This window comes from Perognathus longimembris, chromosome 10 (assembly GCF_023159225.1).
Source record: "Perognathus longimembris pacificus isolate PPM17 chromosome 10, ASM2315922v1, whole genome shotgun sequence".
Classification (NCBI taxonomy): Eukaryota; Metazoa; Chordata; class Mammalia; order Rodentia; family Heteromyidae; genus Perognathus; species Perognathus longimembris.
This window is the reverse complement of record NC_063170.1, coordinates 1101969-1122338: the sequence shown is the minus strand read 5'-3', so window position 1 is coordinate 1122338 and position 20370 is coordinate 1101969. Positions and strand designations below refer to the sequence as shown.

The 20370-nt window shown below is 71.3% G+C and overlaps 1 protein-coding gene across 1 annotated transcript in view; it reads right to left on the bottom strand.

The window, feature by feature from the left end:
* Piezo1 (piezo type mechanosensitive ion channel component 1) overlaps positions 1-20370 on the bottom strand; it is a 48393-nt gene that overhangs the window by 7224 nt on the left and 20799 nt on the right. The window contains 34 exon segments of the mRNA XM_048355454.1: positions 6-76; positions 174-289; positions 292-416; positions 493-643; positions 800-904; positions 2944-3148; positions 3465-3550; positions 3553-3609; positions 3612-3662; positions 3743-3872; positions 4157-4275; positions 4278-4325; positions 4679-4733; positions 4736-4848; positions 5053-5072; positions 5074-5157; positions 5345-5493; positions 5495-5531; positions 5620-5759; positions 5761-5769; positions 5854-5921; positions 5924-6029; positions 6122-6232; positions 8106-8366; positions 8478-8578; positions 9165-9255; positions 9323-9433; positions 9536-9707; positions 9799-10012; positions 10119-10287; positions 11667-11805; positions 11958-12000; positions 13079-13201; positions 18342-18437. Coding sequence (XP_048211411.1) covers positions 6-76; positions 174-289; positions 292-416; positions 493-643; positions 800-904; positions 2944-3148; positions 3465-3550; positions 3553-3609; positions 3612-3662; positions 3743-3872; positions 4157-4275; positions 4278-4325; positions 4679-4733; positions 4736-4848; positions 5053-5072; positions 5074-5157; positions 5345-5493; positions 5495-5531; positions 5620-5759; positions 5761-5769; positions 5854-5921; positions 5924-6029; positions 6122-6232; positions 8106-8366; positions 8478-8578; positions 9165-9255; positions 9323-9433; positions 9536-9707; positions 9799-10012; positions 10119-10287; positions 11667-11805; positions 11958-12000; positions 13079-13201; positions 18342-18437 — 3676 coding nt within the window.

Genomic DNA, 20370 nt, shown 5'->3' with positions numbered 1-20370 from the left:
TGCACACCAGGCTGAAGAGCTGGATCACCCAGCAGAAGTTACTCTGCATTTGCTCCACGAAGACGCAGGACAGGAGCTGGGGACGGCGGGGGGGGGGGGGGGGGAGGGGGAGGGGTCAGGCCGGGCGGCGGGGGCGGCGGGGGCGGCCGGGCGCGTGGGGCGGGGCGGCTCACCGAGAGCAGGTTCTTGGAGATGATGACGGTGACGTTGTACAGGATGAGGCAGTCCCACAGCACCAGCTGGGCCCGCGTGTCCTTCTGCAGCAGCGAGGTGCCGAAGAGCAGCAGGTGAAGCAGGCCAGCAGGTAGCCCAGCCCGAAGACGCTGACGCGCGTGGCCCCCGTGACGAACACCACCACCAGCACCAGCCAGAACAGGTATCGGAACACCGCCACCTTGAGCATGTCCAGGTAGGACCTGCGGCCGGGCGGGGCCGTCAGAGGCCGCCGGGGGGCCGCCCCCTCCCCCCCCCCCGCCGGGCGCCGCCGCCCACCGGCAGTGGATGAAGTTGGGCACGGGGCTGGGCTCCCCGGCGGGCGGCGGCTGGTCGCCGTTGACGCCGGCCACGGCCTGCCACTCCTCGGTGCGCTCCGCCGAGAACACCTGCCACTGCTGGGAGGCGCAGAGCAGCAGGAGGAAGTCGCCTGGGGGCGCAGGGCGGCCGTTCAGGCTCCGCGGAGGCGTGCGCGGGACGCCCCGGCCCGGCGCCCTGTGAGCGTGCTCTGCCTCCCCCCCCCCCGCCCCCGGCCCCCGGCCCCGCCCGCCCGGTGCGGGGGAGGGCCCCCGCGGGGGCTACTCACTGATGAGGTTGGTGGAGTTGGGGGCTCTGAAGAAGTCGGGCAGGTACAGCCACTTGATGAGGGCCGAGTTCATGGGGATAGCCCGGCTCCAGCGCCACGGGTAGTCTGTGGGCGGAAGGGGCATGAGGGGGGCCCCGAGACGCCCGGGCCGCACCGCCGGGGCGCTGGAGTGGACCCCCGGGAGAGAACAAGCACCCTGCCCGGGCCCAAGGGACGGAGCCGCGTGGGCGGACATCCACAGAGTAGCAGTCCTCCGGGGTCTCCTCCGCAACGCACATAACCCACGAGGAGAAAGCACAAGCTGCGCGTGGAAACGCCCGGCGGGCCCTGCGCTGCCCACGCGGGGAAGGCCACGGGCCGCCGTGAGGGGCTGGGGCCGGCAGAGGGGCCCGGCGGGGCTAAGGGGGCGCGACGGCGGGTTCCACGGGGACAGCACTGGGAAAGAGCCATCCAGAGCCCCTCCGAGAGACCGAGGGGACCCCCCCCCGACAGCGAGAGGCCAAGGACAGGCCAAGGACACGCCGAGCGCCTCATCGCCAAGTCGGGAGCCTCGTTCCGCGCCCCCCCCCCCCCGCGCCCTCCTCGGGCTGTGTGGAATGGGGTGAGGAGAACGTGGGTGCCCGTGGCCTCTACAAAAACAACCACCAAAATGGGACAGGGACGGAGGGCGGGCAGCTCACGCGGATGAGCGTCACGGGGAGGAGGAGCTGCAGGAATCCCCGCCCGGGTGGGGCTGGAGTCACCGGGGGCCTCCCGGTGCCGCTGTCCCGGCCCGGCCTGGCAGAGACAGTGCTCCGCCGGCAGACCCGGCCTGCGCGAACGGTGCTCCCTGACCCGGAGGGAGCCGCCGGCTCAGTCCCCCCCCCCCCGCCACGGCACGCAGCGCAGGACGGGGCTGCGCACACCCAGGTGTCCAGGCAGGCGGGACCACCCTCGCGGCGTGGGAGACGTGGCCCCGCGGCGGGCTGCGCCGGCACCCGTGGCCCGGGGGCAGCGCTGGGGTGCTGTTCCCGTCGGAGGGCACCACGCCGCCCGTGGCGAAGCCGCCGCCCGGAGTCCAGAGGCCCGGACGAGACGCCCCTCAGATGAGAGCCGGGGCAGCCGCCTGGAGGCGCTAACGAGGGCCGGGGGCAAAGGTCAGGCAAGAGCTCAGGTCAAAAGGAAACAGCGAGGAGGACCGAGACCGCCCTGACACGGGCACGCGGGAGACGAGACGCTCCCGGGATGGGCGCAGGCGCCGCCTGCGGGCCCCGGCCACGTCTCCTGGGGCCCGGAGGACCCCGCGCTCCTCGCCGACCCTGCCGCGCCCCCGCGGGGTGTGCAGTGTTTTCCGGATATAGTCATCAGACAAAAGAAGAAAACCACAGAGGCAAGGAGACCGCAGAGGAGCCAAGACCTCTTCCGGAGCGGCGTCTGCCCGGGGCAAAACCACCCCGGGGCACTTGGGTGCGCCCGCGGTGGACTTGCTGGAGCTGGGCTTGGGGGATTGAGCTAAGGCAAGGCCGGTAGGTGGGAACAGACCTTCCGCAGACAGACAGACAGACAGACAGACAGCCTACTCTGCCTCTCACACTGGTGTGGAGTTCAAGGCTCTGTCTGTCCACCGGAGCACACCCAGACCCCAATCACCGAGGCGCAGGGCGGGGGGCACGGTGGGGGGCACGCCCGGGCACGGGGCGCAGAGCCGAGGGCTGCTCACCGAGGCGCAGGCGGGGGCACGGTGGGGGGCACGGTGGGGGGCACCGGGGGGGGCACAGTGGGGGGCACGCCCGGGCACGGGGCGCAGAGCCAAGGGCGGGGGGCACAGTGGGGGGCACGCCTGGGCACAGGGCGCAGAGCCGAGGGCTGCTCACCGAGGCGCAGGGTGGGGGGCACGGGGGGGGCACGGTGGGGGGCACGCCCGGGCACGGGGCGCAGAGCCGAGGGCGGGGGGCACGGTGGGGGGCACGCCCGGCACAGGGCGCAGAGCCGAGGGCTGCTCACCGAGGCAGAGGGCGGGGGGCACGGGGGGGGCACGGTGGGGGGCACACCGGGCACGGGGGCGCAGAGCCGAGGCTGCTCACCGAGGCACAGGGCGGGGGGCACGGGGGGGCACGGTGGGGGGCACGCCCGGGGCGCGGGGCGCAGAGCCGAGGGCTGCTCACCGAGGCACAGGGCGGGGGGCATGCCCAGGCACAGCAGGTACTGGTAGAGCAGGAAGAGGGTGAGGAACAGGCAGTAGTTGGGCCAGAGGCGGGCGATGGCCTGGCGGCGCCGGCGCGTGAGGATGGCCACCAGCCAGCAGCCGTGCAGGATGACCATGAAGTTCATGCGCTGCCCGATCACATTCACGGCCATGAGGAAGCAGATCTGGACAGAGGAGGGGAGACGCGGAGGGGCGGGCGTGAGGGGGGCCGGGACACCCGGCCCGTGAGGACCCGCCCTGTCCTCCCGGCGGGGGGGGGGGGGGGCTGTAGAGCCAGACACGTCTCCACCACACGTGGAGCTAACAGGCTGGGGAAACGGGGCTCCAAGGAAGCGTCTCTAACCGTCGGGCGTCGCCCGGAACGGCCCGGCCCGCCTCCCCGCCCCCTTCCGGAGCCGCCGCCGCGCCCCGGGCGGCCCCGGGAGCCCCGAGTGGCCCGCCCCGCCGGGAGGGGGCGGGGTGTAGGCGCCCCCCTCTTACCTCCAGCCCGAACTTGTAGAAGAAGAAGTTGATGAAGTACTTGAGGCAGCTGAGCAGGTCCCGGTCGAGCCGCCGGCGGCTGCCCTGGCACACAGGGCCTGCGCGGGCAGCGGGGCCTGCTGGTGCTGCCGGCGTTAGTGCTCTGGCGCCGGTACACCATGGCCTCGAACACGAGCAGCAGCAGTATTTGCAGGTGGTCTGCAGGGGAAGGGGTTCAGGAGCCGGCCCGGGGACCCCAGCGAGCCTCCGGTGGGCGGCCCGGCTGCCGGCCCCTCCACTCACCTGGATGTAGCCCAGGTTGGGGAAGCCCTTCCGCACCCCGAACCAATTGGCCGGGTCGACGGGCCCGCGGTACAGCAGGGACTGTTTGATCTCCGCAGCCAGCAGGTTGGTGCTGTTGAGGAAGGGCTGTCGGGGAGGGGTGGGTGTCAGCACCCGCCCCCGGGGCCCCGGGCCCCGGCGCTCTCCAGGCCACGGCCGGACGGCAGCTGCTCGGGTGAGATCCGCAGGGCCGGCAGCCGCAGAGCCCCCCGAGCGGGGAGCGGGGCGTCTGGGAGGTGGCCAGCTCGGGGGGCAGAGGGGCCCGCGGAGCAGGGGAAGCCCTGGACGGGGGCCGTGCGGAGGGAGGGCCCGGCCTCGGGGTCGCTTCCGTCCCGCCCCCACCCCCTCCCCACGGCGGCCCCCCCCCGCACCTCGGTGCAGTTGCTGGAGTACTCGTGGGGGTTGACGATCTTGAGCTGGTACAGCATCTTGCACACAATGATGACGCAGGTCCACACGGTGGAGAGGCAGGAGGCCATGGGCCGGAAGCGGGGTAGGGCACCGCAAAGGCCCACAGCACCACCAGCAGCAGGTTCATCAACCGACACCTGTGCGGGGGGGGGGGGGGGGGGAGGGCGGCGGGCAGCGCAGGGCAGGCCGGCGGCACGGGGGCCCCGCTGCGGGGACGGGGGCGCGGGGGCCCCACTGCGGGACGGGGGCGCGGGGGGCCCCACTGCGGGGACGGGGTCACGGGGACCCGACTGCGGGGACGGGGGCGCGGGGGCCCCACTGCGGGGACGGGGTCACGGGGGCCCCACTGCGGGGACGGGGTCACGGGGACCCGACTGCGGGGACGGGGTCGCGGGGACCCGACTGCGGGGACGGGGTCGCGGGGGCCCCACTGCGGGGACGGGGTCGCGGGGGCCCCACTGCGCCCCCCCTCCGAGCCTCTGCCCTCACCTCCTTCAGAGCCACCCAGACGGTGTACAGGGCCACCAGCTTGACCACCGTTGCAGCTCCAGCAGCCGGCGCACGAACACTTGCACCCGAGTGAGGACCTCCGAGAAGCTGGCCCCCAGGTCCAGCAGCCGCTCCGCCACCAGGCCCCACTTGCTGGCCGTGCCTGCCGCGGGGAGGCGGGCGGGGGGGAGGTGAGGGGGGTGGTGAGGGGGGAACGGGGGGGGGGAACGGGGAGGGAGAGTGGCAGCAGAGGAGACTGGGGCTTCTGGGGTTCAGAGGGGACTCCGCAGGGCCCCAGAGCCAGGACGCGGCCCCCGGGACCCCCGCGGCAGCCGCTCGAGGCCGCGTGGGCTCTGGCGTGGCTCACCCTCGGGGGCCGGGGCGGCCTGGGCGGCGGTGGGCGCGGCCGTCGTCCCCGAAGGTCCCCTCCTCCTCCGGCTGCAGCAGAGGGGTCTCGCTCACGGTGTCCTGCCTGGATGGGAGCCCCGAGCCCAGCGGTCACCCCCACGCCCGGCCCAGCGCCTCCCCTCCCCCCGCACTCGGCCGCTCCGCCCGGGTCCTGACGCCGTGGCCCGGCGGTCCCCGAGCCCGCGGAGGGCGCCGGGGGGGGGGGGGGGGGGGCCCTCCCGAGCCGGGGCGGGGCGGGGGCGGGGCGGCACCTGCGGGCCCAGCGGGCGCGGCGGCGGGCGCGGGGCGGGGCCACGTGCTCCGGGTCCGTGAGCTGCATGAAGGGCCGGTGGAAGTAGTGCAGCTGCAGGATGCAGGCCAGCAGGAAGAAGCCGGGGATGAGGATGCTGGAGAAGAGCTCGGGACACGCTGAACTGCTCCAGGCCCAGGTCCCCCAGCCTGGCGGGAGAGGCCCCGTCAGCACCCCGCGCCCCGCCCGCGGGGGAGCCCCAGGGCCGCCCGGGGGGGGGCGGGGCCCCAGACCCACTGCTCGTCCGTGAAGCCGGTCAGGTTGCGCCAGTACACGGGGAAGTCCTGGAACTGGAAGGTGTACACGGCGATGAGCACCACCATGGTGTAGGCCACCACGAGCCACCAGAACACCCGCAGCAGCTTCCGCCACAGGCCTGTAGTAGACCTGCCGGCAGAGAGGACCGTGAGCCGGGGTGGGGGGGGACGCCACCCCTCCCGCCCGCCCCGTCTGCGCCCGCCCGCCAGGCACCTGGAACAAGGTGAGGCACAGCAGGAAGAGGAACATGTAGACGATCTTGTAGACCACCAGGCGGCCGCGAAGCTGACCACGATGAACATGCGGCACACACGTAGATCCAGGTACTTGGCGTAGACGCCCGTGACCAGCTCCCCCAAGCTCCGGAGCAGCACCTGCGTCCGGGTGGGCTCTGTGGGCCAGCCGGAGGGCGGGGAGGGCGTCAGGCTGCGTCCGCGGGGCCGGCGGGGGGGGGGAGGGGGCCGCCCCGGCCGCCCCTCACCTGCGTCTGCACCGTGACCTCTAACAGCGCCGCGGCCGGCTTCGCCTTCCTCAGCAGCTTCTCTTTCACAAACTGGCGCAGCAGGAGCCAGAAGGTCAGCATGTAGAGCAGCTGCAACAAGGTGGGGGGGCGTCCGGGCCAGGCCACAGCGGGAGCCCCCCCCCGGGCCGGGCACACACCACCCTTCCCTGGGAACGCAGGCCCTCGTGCAGCTGAACACACACACTGTCACATCTGTACACAAGACGGTACCCACACGGTGCTCCGGGGACGGGCCCACAGCACCATGCACACACACAAGGTCACACACGGGTGCTCCGGGGACGGGCCCACAGCACCATGCACACACACAAGGTCACACACGGGTGCTCCGGGGGACGGCCCACAGCACCATGCACACACACAAGGTCACACCACGGGTGCTCCGGGGACGGGCCCCCACAGCACCATGCACACACACAAGGTCACACACGGGTGCTCCGGGGACGGGCCCACAGCACCATGTACACACACAAGGTCACACACGGGTGCTGACATGGACGGGCCCACAGCACCATGCACACACACAAGGTCACACACGGGTGCTCCCGGGGACGGGCCCACAGCACCATGCACACACACAAGGTCACACACGGGTGCTCCCGGGGACGGGCCCACAGCACCATGTACACACACAAGGTCACACACGGGTGCTGACATGGACGGGCCCACAGCACCATGTACACACACAAGGTCACACACGGGTGCTGACATGGACGGGCCCACAGCACCATGTACACACACAAGGTCACACACGGGTGCTGACATGGACGGGCCCACAGCACCATGTACACACACAAGGTCACACACCGGGTGCTGACATGGACGGGCCCACAGCACCATGTACACACACAAGGTCACACACGGTGCTCCGGGGACGGGCCCACAGCACCATGTACACACACAAGGTCACACACGGGTGCTCAGGTGGACGGGCCCACAGCACCATGTACACACACAAGGTCACACACGGGTGCTGACATGGACGGGCCCACAGCACCATGTACACACACAAGGTCACACACGGGTGCTCCGGGGACAAACAGCACCATGTACACACACAAGGTCACACACGGGTGCTGACATGGACGGGCCCACAGCACCATGTACACACACAAGGTCACACACGGGTGCTCAGGTAGACGGGCACACAGCACCATGTACACACACAAGGTCACACACGGGTGCTCAGGTGGACGGGCCCACAGCACCATGTACACACACAAGGTCACACACGGGTGCTGACATGGACGGGCCCACAGCACCATGTACACACACAAGGTCACACACGGGTGCTCAGGTGGACGGGCCCACAGCACCATGTACACACACAAGGTCACACACGGGTGCTGACATGGACGGGCCCACAGCACCATGTACACACACAAGGTCACACACGGGTGCTGACATGGACGGGCCCACAGCACCATGTACACACACAAGGTCACACACGGGTGCTGACGTGGACGGGCCCACAGCACCATGTACACACACAAGGTCACACACGGGTGCTCAGGTGGACGGGCCCACAGCACCATGTACACACACAAGGTCACACACGGTGCTCCGGGGACGGGCCCACAGCACCATGTACACACACAAGGTCACACACGGGTGCTCCGGGGACGGGCACACTCTTAGTCATGTCTGACTCACATGGATGAGCGCGTGTTTACACGGAATGACGTATGCACATGAGGTGGCAGGTTCTCCCATTCAGTTTCACCACACAGACGCACACACGTGTACATACACATTCCTAAGCGTGCGGAAAGGCTCACGCGTCTCACGACGGGGCACACTGTCATCGGGGGCCTGGTGGCCCGTCTCCCTCTGGGCACAGCCGCGGGGACGCGCCTCACGCGGCACCCCGGCCACACGGCGCCGGCCGCGGCTCCCCGACCCCACCGCGGGCAGGTGGCCCCCGGCGGGGCGGCGTACGTACCACGGCGCCGAGGTCCAGGCAGGGGTAGCGGGTGTGCTGCAGGCCCAGCTGGCGGAGGCTGACGGGGCCCAGCGCGGTGGGCAGCTCGGGGCGCAGGTCCATGGCCCACACGTAGCGCAGGCCGCAGAGCGTGAGCCCGTAGAGCAGGAGGAAGGGCGCGCACAGCATGGCCAGCTGGTGGCGGCTCCGCACCGTCCAGATGAGGCAGGCCCAGAGCAGCAGCACGAACGTCAGCCAGCTGTGGTAGGTGATGCTCCACACCTGGGCGGGAGGGCCGGCGCTGGGCGGGTCCCGCGGGGGCTCCGGGCCCGCCTCCCCCCGCCCCCGCCCCCCGGGGGGGACCGCCGCGGCCCCCGCCCCGCCGCTGCTCACCATCATGGCAATGAGGGCGCACACGTAGCTCTGGTCCATGACGAGGTGGCCCAGGCCCTGCAGCGGCGACGCCTCTTTCCGCGGAGCCAGCCTGGCGCGCACTGGGGGGGGGGGGCAGGGGCGGGCTCCAGTTCCCGCGGGCGGCCCCTCGGGGTCGGCTCCCGGAGCCCGTGCGGCCCTCCCTCGAGGGCTGCGGTGGAGCGGGGCGGCGGGGCCCGGCACAGGGCCACGGTGGAGGGAGCCGGGGCGGAACGTGGCCCTGCTTCCCCGCTCCCGGACACGCAAGACCCCCCCCCCCCGACCTCCTTCCCACCGGGGGCGGAACGTGGCCCTGCTTCCCCGCTCCCGGACACGCAAGAACCCCCCCACACCTCCTTCCCACCGGGGGCGGAACGTGGCCCTGCTTCCCCGCTCCCGGACACGCAAGACGCCCCCCCCCGACCTCCTTCCCACCGGGGAAGAAGCCGGCGCCTCCCGGCCGGACGCCCCCGAGCCGCAGCCTCCCCCACCCGGGGCGGGAGACGCCCAGCGCCGGCCAGGGAGCCGCTACCCGGCCGCAGGTGGCTCCCGGGGCGCAGCGCGGGGCGGCTACGGAGCGCAGGGGACCCGCGGCCACCAGGGGGCAGCAACAGCCTTGCCCCCGGCGGGAGAGGGGCCGGCGCCGGGCCTCCCGGGGCCTCCACTCACCGGGGCGCTGCCGGCGGGGGCTCTGGCCCGTGAAGTCGTGCACGGTGCAGTTGTTGGCTTCGGGCCCCGGGGACGCGGGGGGCGTCGTGCGCTGTGGAGGGCGGGCGGGTGAGCGGGCTACGGCGGGGGGTTCCCCCACCCCCGGGTCGCCTGCTCACCTGGGTGGCCTCCCACTCCTGGGCTGCCGCGCGGGGCCGGCCCTGGGTCCCCCGTTCCAGCCGGTCCAGCTCCAGCTCGTGCTGCTCATCCTCCCCGGCCCCCTCCTTCGCCTGCGGGTCAGAGCCCCGAGCTCAGCCCCCCCCCGCCCTTGGCCGACCAGGACGGGGGCTGCCCGACCCCGCGTGCCCGGGCGGGCGGAGGGAGGTGCTCACCTGGGCCGAGGGGCGGCGCCGGCGGAGCTTCAGGAGCGAGGTGAGCGTGTAGTAGAGCAGCAGCAGGACGCCGGGGCTCGCGTACACGGGCCAGTCGTAGCTGGTGTTCAGCACCAGGGCGTTGGGACTGGAACAGTTGGTGGGACCCACGAAGTCCTTGAGACCGAACAGCCTGCCCGGAGAGGGGGCGTCACGGGCCGCGGGAGACCGGCCAGGCGGGGCGGGGCCGAGGGCAGGGAGCGGGCGGGGCGGGGAGCCCTCACCTGGCCCAGAGGCCGGCGGGCGGGAGGGCGGCCTGGACCACAGGCGTCTGGTAGCAGTAGAGGCAGAGGAGGTGGCCGGCGCTGAAGCAGCTCACCGCGACGCAGAGCGCGCTGAAGCCCAGGGGGCCGATGGGGAAGTGGCAGGCCCACCAGGTGCACAGGGCCAGGAAGACCAGCAGGTAGACGCCGGAGAAGGCCGAGGGGTGCGCGATACCTGCGGGGCGGCGTGGGCACGGGCTGGCATCCGCCCGGGCTCGGGGAGCGGCCCTGCGGGCGGCCGGCGGCCCCGGCCCCCCTCCCCGCCCCCCCCCCCCGGGTACCTGCCAGCGCCAGCAGCACGGTGGCCAGCACCCGCCCGGCGGCCACCAGCAGCCAGTGGGCGGTGACCCGGAACCGCGTGGCGAGCCACAGCCGGCGCTTGGGCTCCGCGGCGGAGGCTTCCCGCGGCCCCGCTGGGGAGTCCGCGTCCACCGCGCCCTCCTCATCGTCCTGCCGGGGCCACGGGAGGGGAGGGAGGTCGGGCCCGTGGCCCTCAGGGCGCCCCGGCCCACCGGCCCCACAAAGTCAAGGGCCTCCCGGGGCCTGCGGTCCCCCACCCCCCCTCGGCCGAGCCCCGCCTCGTGGGCCTTCCTGGGGGTCGCCCGGCCCCGCCCCACCCAGGCCCGGATCTGTCCCCAGAGCAGCTCCTCGATGGGACCCTTTGGGGCGACGGAGGGGACGCAGCAGAGTGCGCCCGCCCGCCCGGGTGCCCGGAGGACGGAGGGGGCCGACCAGGACCCGTGGGACCTGTGTCCTCTGGCCCCGACAGAGCTCCCCAAACACAGCTCTCTATTCCCCAGACCTCGGGGGGAGCCAGGGCGGGGTGGAAAAGAACAGGGACTTCGCCGGCCCTCCCGGCTCGGCCCGGTGCCCCCCGCGGTGCCCTCTGCGGTGAAGCCGGCGGCGCCCAGGCCGAGTGTGCGGGCTCCACAGCCAGGTGGCCCAGGCCCCGGGCGTCGGCCGGTCTCCCACGGCCACGCCGGGGGCAGAGGCGGGGCAGGTCTCGTCCCGGCGGGCCTCGGCAGCTGGGGGAGCCCGGCGCGGAGCTGCCGACGCGGAGGCGGGGAGCGGGGAGGCCGGCCCTGGGGACCCCTGCCGCGCCGCAGCAGGGGCACGAGGGGCGGGGGCCACACCGGCCGGTGCCCCGGACCTCAGCCCACAGCCGAGCTCCGGCCCTGGGGAAACTCCCCGGGAAGCCGTGAGCCCTGGGCGGTGCCAGGCGCGGGAAGGGAAGGAGGGGCGGGGGCTCCGAGGCCCCCGCGGCCCTGGCCTCTGCCAGCCTCCTCCCTTCTCTGGACTTCTCTGGAAATCAGGGCCCAGCTGGCGTCAGCTGCGGCTGAAGGGAGGCTGGGGCTCAGGGCCTGGCGCCCGGGGCAGGGAGCCCCTGCGCGGGGCACCGGGTGGGCGTGGGGCCGGAGGTGCAGCCCGCGAGCGGGGCTAGAGCGTGCCCGGTGTGCGGCCGGGGCCCGGGCCCTGACGCGGTACGGTGCCGGGTGCCGGGCTGCCGGGCCCTGCCTGCCCCTCAGGGCTTTGGCTCTGCTGCCCCAGCACCTGTCCCCATCCTCAGCCTAGCTAATCCCCGGTGACATTTCCCGCAAGCAGAGTCGTCTTGGCCGCTGTGGCCGATTCTGACCAGAGGCAGCGTGCCAGCGGGCGTGGGGCTCGAGAACCACGCGGCCGGTGGCCCGGGCGGGGCCCGGCGCGCGCCCTTTCCTCCTGGATCCCCCTTCAGACTCAGCACATCAACACCCTTACGACGACCTGGAAACCCAATCCGTCCTCAGAGCGCGGGGCCCCGCACGGCTGCCCCTCCCCCCCCGGCCCCTCACCGACTCCCGGGGGTGCTGGCTCTGCCGGGCTTTGCGTGTCAGGCGCCCGCAGACGCCGAGGCAGACGGAGGAGACCACCAGGATGCCCAGGTCGGGTGCCACCAGCCGGAGGGTGTTGGGAATGTCCTTCAGGTCCAGTCTGTGAAGGGCAGGGAGTGCCGGGGTCAGCCGGGAGGACCGGGCCGGGGTGGGGAGCACGCGGGCCTGGGGGCCCAGGGGCCGGCCCGTGAGAACCCCACACGCGTGGTTCCAGGACGGCGAGGCCCCGGGCCGCTCAGCGGGGGGTCTCACCTCGTGACCCCGACGTGTCGAGAGACGGTCTCCCAGCGGCTGCCTGCAGGGAAGCGAGGGACCCGGTCAGGCTGACCCCCTGGCCGAGGCCTGACAGAGAAAGAGGCCGGGCCCAGGAGGCCGAGGCCGCCGAGGGCCAGGAGTCCCGAGTGGCCAGACAGCCGTGGTGGGCCGGATGGGCGGCGTAGCGGCGCGGGGCCGGAAGGGGCCCCAGCGGCTCGGCCACACGCACGTCGGGGGGCAGAGAGGGGTCTGGAGCGAGAGGCTGGGTAGCTCCGTCTTTAAGGAGCGGGACGAAGGCCCGGCCTGCAGAGCGAGCCGCCGGGTGGGGACTCAGAGCCCAGGCCTCCGGGTGGGAAGGAAGTGTGGGAGGGGCCTGGCGTCCCAGCCTGTCTTGTCTAGCAGCCGAGGCACCGTTCACAGGTGGAAGGGGGGCGCCGGGGGCGCTGGGGAGGCCTGGGAGCTGAGCCCAGAGGTTCGGGAGGAAGACGGTGACGGGCCAGGGCACTGGGGAGACCAGGGCTGTGTTCAAGTCCGGGTGCCCCAGGCCTGACTCAGCCTCCTCCACCCCCCGAAAACCTGGCTGCACATAAATCACGGCCCGGCCTGATGGACTGCAGGCCGTCGAAGCCAAGACCTGGGTGAGGCCAGGCAGCCGGTGGAGTCAGGTCAGCCTTCCTGGGCAGACCCCAGGTCCTCCCCGAGAGGCTGCGTCGGATCCCCGCTCCCCCGCCCCCTGGCCGGGACCATTGTTACACACGCACGCGCACATACACACACACACACACGTACGCACGCACACCCTGTCCCTCGGCTCCTCACAGCTAGGCCCCGGGAGCTGTCACAGACATACAGAGACAGATACAGACACACACATACACACACACCATCCCCTGGCTCCTCACAGCTAGGCCCCGGGAGCTGTCACACACACACACAAACACAGACACACACAGACACACACACACATACACACACCCCATCCCCTGGCTCCTCACAGCTAGGCCCCAGGAGCTGTCACAGACACACACACACACACACACACAGACACACACACAGACACAGACACAGACACAGACACACACACACACACACTGTCCCCCGCACCCCCAGCTACTCACAGCTAGGCCCCAGGAGCTGGTCCAGGCCGGGCACGGTGTGCAGGCAGATCTGGAAGACCAGGTGAGCTACCAGGAAGAGGAGGCTGAGGCCCAGCAGGGCGCGGAGGAGGCGGCCCGTGTGACCTGGGGCAGAGCGGGCGGGGGTGAGGCTGGAAGGGCAGCCCGGGGCACTGCCGGGGCGACGGCCCCCTTCCCGGTGAGGCACGGGCACCGTGGACGGGGCAGCGCGGGAGGACCGGCCGCCGTGTCTGAACCCCAGGGGAGCGGGCACTGCCAGCCGCCCCGCTGCCCCCGACGGGTACCGTCCTGACCTGCACCGACACGGTCGGCCCGCGGCGGGGAAGAGACTGGCCCCGGGCCTCTCGGCCGGGGAAGGCGGGGCCCAGGGCTCCCCGCTCCCTGGGGGCCACCCAGGTGACAGGAACGGGGCCCCGGGGCTCGGGGAGACACAGCTGTTTCCATTGGCCCAGCAAATATCTACCCCTCTGCCAGGTCCCACACACAGCCAGGAAGAACTGGACCCCCGTGACTGGGAGGCTGAAGATCACGCGTTCAAAGACAGCCTGGGCTACGGAGTGAGACCCCGTCTCAAAATAAAACTTGCTTTACCTAGAAGGGGCGGGGGCCAGCGGCTCACACCCGGCATCCGGGCTGCTCCCCGGGAGGCGGAGCTCTGAGGATCGCGGTTCTAAGCCAGCCCGGGCAGAAGCGTCCGTGAGACTCTCATCTCCCACAGACTACAGAGCAGCGAGAGGCACAGCTGCACTTCGGGTGATGGAGGGCGAGCTTCCGGAGCCGCTCGGGGACAGAGTCCAGGGACCAGCCGAGTAAAAAAGGGCCGGGGGGGGGGGGAGGCTGGGAGGGGGCTCAGCTTGTGGTGGAGCGCTGGCCCCGCACGTGTGGGACCCCGGCCACCCCTCGCACTCAGGACGACCAAGAAAAAAATGAAAGGAGAAGCGAACAAGAGGAATGGAAAGCCAGCTCCACTCGGTGACTGAAAGTCCAGGCGCCAGGCAGGGGGGCCCCGGAAAGGGCGAGTGGGCAGTGGGAACCGGGTCGGTCTGAGAAAAGTGGGTGAGCAGTCACCTCCAGAGGGGTGCCGCAGGGCGGGGGTGCTGAGCCCCCCAGAAGGACGGTCAGACAGAAACACGGCGGCAGTCCCACGTCCCTGCCCGCGCGCCCCCTCCCGTCCCGCCTCGCCCCTCGGGGGGGCAGGCCAAGCTGGGGTCCGGCCAGGGCGGGCAGGCCTGGCGTGTCTGGAGGGGAGTGCTCACGGCGGTGGTTCCCGCCCGCACAGGCGGGCCTCAGCCACGGGGCGGGAGCCCTGGCCTTCCCTGCGTGTGCTGGGCCCGCCACGGGGCTGCCGGGGCACCGGCAGAGGCGGCAGAGCCCCGGGACCCGGGGCCGGGTCTCACTGGACAGCTGTTTCTCAGGCACCACTCAGGTTCGTTGAGACTCAGAAGTGGCTTCCGGTCCCCTCCCTGCTCCCTCGGGAGCCCCCCCGCTCCCCCAGGGCGGCCTACCTCGGGGCCCAGCATCCCCCCAAAGCCCTGCCGCCTCCGGCAGCCCGCCTCTGAGGACAGCAAGCTGCGTGAGGCCCCCCCCCCCGCTGGCCCGCGCACTGGCCCCCCGAGTCCTCCACACGCCCCGGATGCTGCCCCCTGCATTCACAGAGACGCAGAGAGCCACGGGGCACGTCCACGCCCGGCGCCCCCCCTTCCCTTCAGCCGGCCGGGCCAGGCCCCCCCGCCCCCGCCCGGCAGTCCTCACTCCGGAACCACTGTCTGACCCCAGGCTGGCCGGCCTGCTGGTGGAGGGGGCTGAGGAAGGGCTGCCCTTGGTCCACCCACCCATCCACAGCAGGCCAGGGGCTCAGCTGAACAAGCCGAGGGCAGGGGCGGGGGGCTCCCTAGAGGAAGCGGGGAGCGGGCTGAGGCCGGCCCTCCGGCAGCAGCTGGTCGGGGGCCTCGGACGCCGGAGGCCCACAAACCCTCTCAGCAAGCCCCGCCCGCCCCCCCAACCAGGAAATCCCAGCGGCCCCGCCTTCCGCCACGCCACCGCACCGCCCGGCCCGGTGGGCAGGGGCCCCCCCCCGGGGTCGATGTCCCCCCAAGGCGAGCGGGGGCCCGCGGAGGCCCCTGCGTGGCTGCGCCCCACACTGGGGAGGAGGCGAGAGGGGAGCAGGGGTCGAGCCTCCCTCCGCCGGGGCCTCCGCGGTGGGGGAAGAGGCCGGGGAGACCCCGCTGGGCCGAGCCCCGGGCCCGGGGCAGAGCTCCGCCTTGGCAGAGCCCCGCAGGCTGGCGTTCTCCTCACAGAGCGGGGAAGCCCGAGGTTTCCGCGCCGCTGCACAGAACCCCACCCGGTGCCAGGACCGTGGGGGCTCGGACGGGGTGGACGGGACAGGAGGGGCGCGGAGCGCTGGAGGGCCGAGCTGAGGGCACGGTGCTGCATTCCAACGCAGCGGCAGCGAGGCTGGCCAGCGCGGGGGGGAAAGGGAAACGGGCCCGGGGTGGGGTCCCCTCTCGGGAGCAGGGACGGCCCGGGGGGCAGGGCTGACCCACAGCAGGAGGGGGGCTCCTCTGAGTGCAAGTCACAAGCAGGTGGCTGGAAGCTGCGCCCAGGTGCCCTGCCTGGAGACCGGGCCCACGCCAGCCCCGTGCCAGCCCGGCCCCTGCCCTGGCCCTGATCCCTGCCCTGTCACCTACCCCAGCCCCGGCCGGGCTCCTGCCCCTGCCCCTGCCCCGGCCCCTGCCCCTGCCCCTGCCCCTGCCCCTGCCCCTGCCCCTGCCCGTCCAGGCCCCTGCCCCTGCCCCTGCCCCTGTCCTGGCCCCTGCCCCTGCCCCTGTCCTGGCCCCTGCCCCTGCCCCTGCCCCTGTCCCTGCCCCTGTCCCGGCCCCTGCCCCTGGTCCTGCCCCGGCCCCTGCCCCTGCCCCGGCCCCTGCCCCTGCCCTGCCCCTGCCCTGCCCCGGCCCCTGCCCCAGAGAGGCCTTCAGGGGACGGGGCTGGGCAGTGTCAATCCTTCCAGCCCGGCCCCTGCCAAGGCCCACAGCTGCACAAGTCATAAACCCACGCAGGGCACTCCATACCGTTCCGCCTCACTTTTTCCTCTCTCACACCCGGAAAAACCGGGCAGCGTCACCTCCCTGGAGGGCCCCTGAGCCCAGAGAGCGACGCAGACAGCCCGGGCGGCGAGGCCGAGTCTCCCCTGTGACTCCCGCACCCGGGCGGGCCGGGCTGGCCCCCAGGCCGGGAGTTTCCAGTCGCTCACGTGGGGCGTGGACCGTGGGAGGGGCAGGCGGCTTTCCGTGGGGGCCGGCAGGGGAGGAAGGCAGCCGCGCCTGAGCAGTGTGCCCAGCCCGCACCCTGGTGGCTCCCAGCACTCGGGTTGTGTTGGACCCCAAAACGCCCTCTGCTCTCTGCCCCCTGAGCCCCATCTGGGCTCCAAAGCTCCCCGAGCTGTGGGGCCCGAGGGATGGCCGTGCTAGGAGGGGGGACCGCTGCCTATGGCCAGAAGAACGATGCTCCTCTCGAGGCCCCGTGGGCGTACACGGTGGACGTGCAGTCGCACAGGGGCTAAGGCAGAGGGGGGCGAAGGCGCCTCCACGCGGAGCTGACGCGCAAGGCTGTCCTAGACGCTCGGTCGCTGAGTTTTGTGATCTCAGCGTGTCAAGAGACGAAGGGCGGTGGGCTGTGGGAAGGATTCAGCCAGCCATCTTGAGGGAGAAGTGCAGTACCTCTAGCAAGAAGAAGAGACAAGAAAGCCAGAGCCTGGGCCGGGCCTGTGGCTCAGCTACTAGGGAGGCAGAGTTTGGGAGGATCCCACGTCAAGTTCAAGGTCAGCCGGGGCTAAACGTTAATGGAAGACATTGGGGCCACAGGGAGGCTGGCTAGTGACACAGAAGACCCTGAAGCAAAAGGGGAAGCCACCGCCGGGCACAGGCTGCTCACACCTGTCCTCCCGGCTACTCAGGAGGCTGAGGCCTGAGGGTCGAGGTTCCGGGACAGCCCAGGCAGGGAAGTCCGAGAGACTCATCTCCAATGAACCACCAGAAAACCAGAAGTGGCGAGCGGCTCAAGATGGTACTGCGCTAGCTTTGAGCAACGACAGCTCAGGGACGGTCTTCAGGCCCTAAGTTCAAGTTCTGCCTACAACGAACAGCAAGGCGGGGTGGGCTGAGGGAGAGGGTCAAGTGGTAGGGTACCTGCCTGGCAAGTTTGAGACCCTGCGTTCAAACCTTAGCACGAGAACAAAAACAAGCCAGGTATCGGTGGCTCACACCTGTAATCCCAGCTACGCAGACGGTAGAGATCTGGGAATCGCAGTTTGAAGCCACATCAGACAGGAAAATCCGTGAGACTCTTACTTCCAAATCACCACCCAAAGGGCCAGAACTGTAGCCATGGCTCATGTGGCGGAGCGTGAGCCTTGAGCAAAGAGGGTGGGTCTGGGAAGGTGGCTCAGTGGCAGAGGGTCACCTAGCGCGCAAGATCCCCTGGGTTCGACGACTCAGCACCCCATACACGGAGAAAGCCGGAAGTGGTGCTGTGGCTCAAGGGGTAGAGCGCTAGCCTCGAGCAAAGGAAGCCCAGGGACAGGGCTCAGGCCGTGTGCAGACCCTAAGTTCAACTCCAGGACAGGCACAAAAACAAACAAATAGAACAAACAAATGAAAAACAACCAAGAGAAAGCTAACAGGAAAAGCAAGCCAGCCCCCCCGGAAAGCTAGCACCCTGGCCACACCCTGACTCGGCCCATGACCCTCGGAGCTCTACCAACCGAGCAGAGTCAGCAGCGTGTGGCTTACAGCCCCGGGGCCGGTGACTCAGCCCCGCGGGCACCGGAAACCGAGGCGCGAAGGTGGCCACTGGGCTGCGTCCAGTGCCACCCAGAAGGGCAGTGCCCTGGGGCCCGGGTGTCCCCTGCTGACCTCAGCTGCTTGCCTGCAGGCAACGCCAGGGGCCCTCAGCTCCGGCCCCGGCCCCCATCATCGGCCCCAGCGGCCTTGGCCACGGCCAGTGCCCGGGGCACAGCACCGGCTCCTCTTTATCACAAACCAGCAGCGGCTGGGACACATCCCAGCTGTGCCCCCCCCCCAGGCCCCGGGACACAGCTCAGGACTGACCCCCGACTTGGGTGGAAGATGCAGAGAGCTGTCTCTGCCCGCTCAGGCCTGGGTAGAGCCCCAGGCGGCCCCAGGGCACGGTGCTCCCCCTGCCCCCGGCCTCCTCTGCCACCCCACCCCCACCCCACGCAGGACCTTACCTCGGATGCTGTGCCTCGTGGGGCCCGGGAGCCAGGGCAGCAGCAGCAGGACCAGCAGGTAGATCAGTGACAGGGCATTGACGCGCAGCACAGCAGCTGGGGACGAGAGAGGCCATTAGAACGGAGATGGGGGGCAGCTGGCCCTCCTGGGGGGCAGTGCTGCCGTGCCCTCCTCTTTGTGCGTCCACAGCGTCCCTGCGTCCACACACAGCCAGTCCACATCCCTGCTGCCACGTGCATGGGTGCATGGGTGCCTGGGTGCCAGGCACGCGCCACGCCCCGACTGAGGCGGCCCTTCGTGAACCCACCGCCCCGGGCAGCACGGTGGCCTCACGCACACACCGCTGCCCTTCGCCACGGCACGTGATCACACGCACACACCGCTGCCCTTCGCCACGGCACGTGATCACACGCACACACCGCTGCCCCCGGCCACGGCACGTGGTCACACGCACACACCGCTGCCCCCGGCCACGGCACGTGGTCACACGCACACACCGCTGCCCCCGGCCACGGCACGTGGTCACACGCACACACCGCTGCCCCCGGCCACGGCACGTGGTCACATGCACACACCGCTGCCCCCGGCCACGGCACGTGGTCACACGCACACACCGCTGCCCTTCGCCACGGCACGTGGTCACACGCACACACCGCTGCCCCCGGCCACGGCACGTGGTCACACGCACACACCGCTGCCCCCGGCCACGGCACGTGGTCACACGCACACACCGCTGCCCCCGGCCACGGCACGTGGTCACACGCACACACCGCTGCCCCCGGCCACGGCACGTGGTCACACGCACACACCGCTGCCCCCGGCCACGGCACGTGGTCACACACGCGTGGTCACCTCTAGACAGTGAGCTGAGCAGTGACCCATCTTCCTAGCGTGCTTCTCCACAGTTTCGACGTCTCACTGGCCATGCAGCTCCACATAGGTGTTTGGTGTCAACTCCAGGAACACTGCTGCCCCACAGGGCCCCACCTGCCCTACAGCCCGCTCTCCAGGGCACAGCCTTGCCTCTCTAGGTCACCAGCCAGTCACGCAGCTCCCCACGGCTCCGGACGCCACGTGGTGCCCACACAGAGTGGAGTCCAGCTTCCCACGGCTCCGGACGCCACGTGGTGCCCACACAGAGCGGAGTCCAGCTCCCCACGGCTCCGGACGCCACGTGGTGCCCACATCATCCTGAGCACATCGACCAGCATGGCAGGAAATCTGGGGCTGAGGGCCAAGGACCCTCCCTGCCCCCGGCCAGCAGGGCTTTCTCCTCTTAGGACTGCGGTTTGCCAGAGACCAGGCACTGGGATCCCAAGCAGTGTTGGCACTGGGTCCTAGAGCCCCGCAGCCTTTCCTGGGCACAGAGAGGCCCTGGTGCCTGGGGGGCTCCAGCCACACACCCCAGGAAAGCCCGGCAATTGCTACCCCAGGAACTGAGCGCCCACGCTAACGGCCCAGGGCACCTGCAGCCGCGGCAGGGCCAGCACCCCTCGGCCCCGTGGCCTCGCCTCGGCCCCGGGGCCCCCTGGAGTCAGGATGTTCTCTTTCTACTTCCATCAGCTCAGTTTCCTTAAACTTAAGCATTCCAACAACTACACGTTTCCATAAAGAAAAATCAATGTGATGTGGCCCGGAGGCGGGAGGGGAACGCACCGCCGGCAAACCCTTCCCAAGTCCCTGTTGGGTCTCCATAACTGCTTTTCTGCCTGCCTGGTTCTGCCTCTCTCCCCCAGCGCCAGCCAGCGCCGTCCCCAGTCCAACCTCCCCTCCCCTCCAGCCCGAGAGCCCCTCCAGCCAGGGGCGCCTGCCCAGCTGTCCACCCCCCCCACAAGGGTCCCCTCGGCTTTCCCCTAACGGTGGGCGCGAGGGCCTTGCCCCTGAGGAAGGACGGCGTGGACGCCCGCGGCGGACACACGAGGAGGGGCCCCCATCACACGCCAGCCGCAGCCACCGAGGCAGGGCCGAGGCCGGGAGGGCGGTGGTGAAGGGCTCCCGAGATTTAGCTCACGAAAACGGAAGACGATC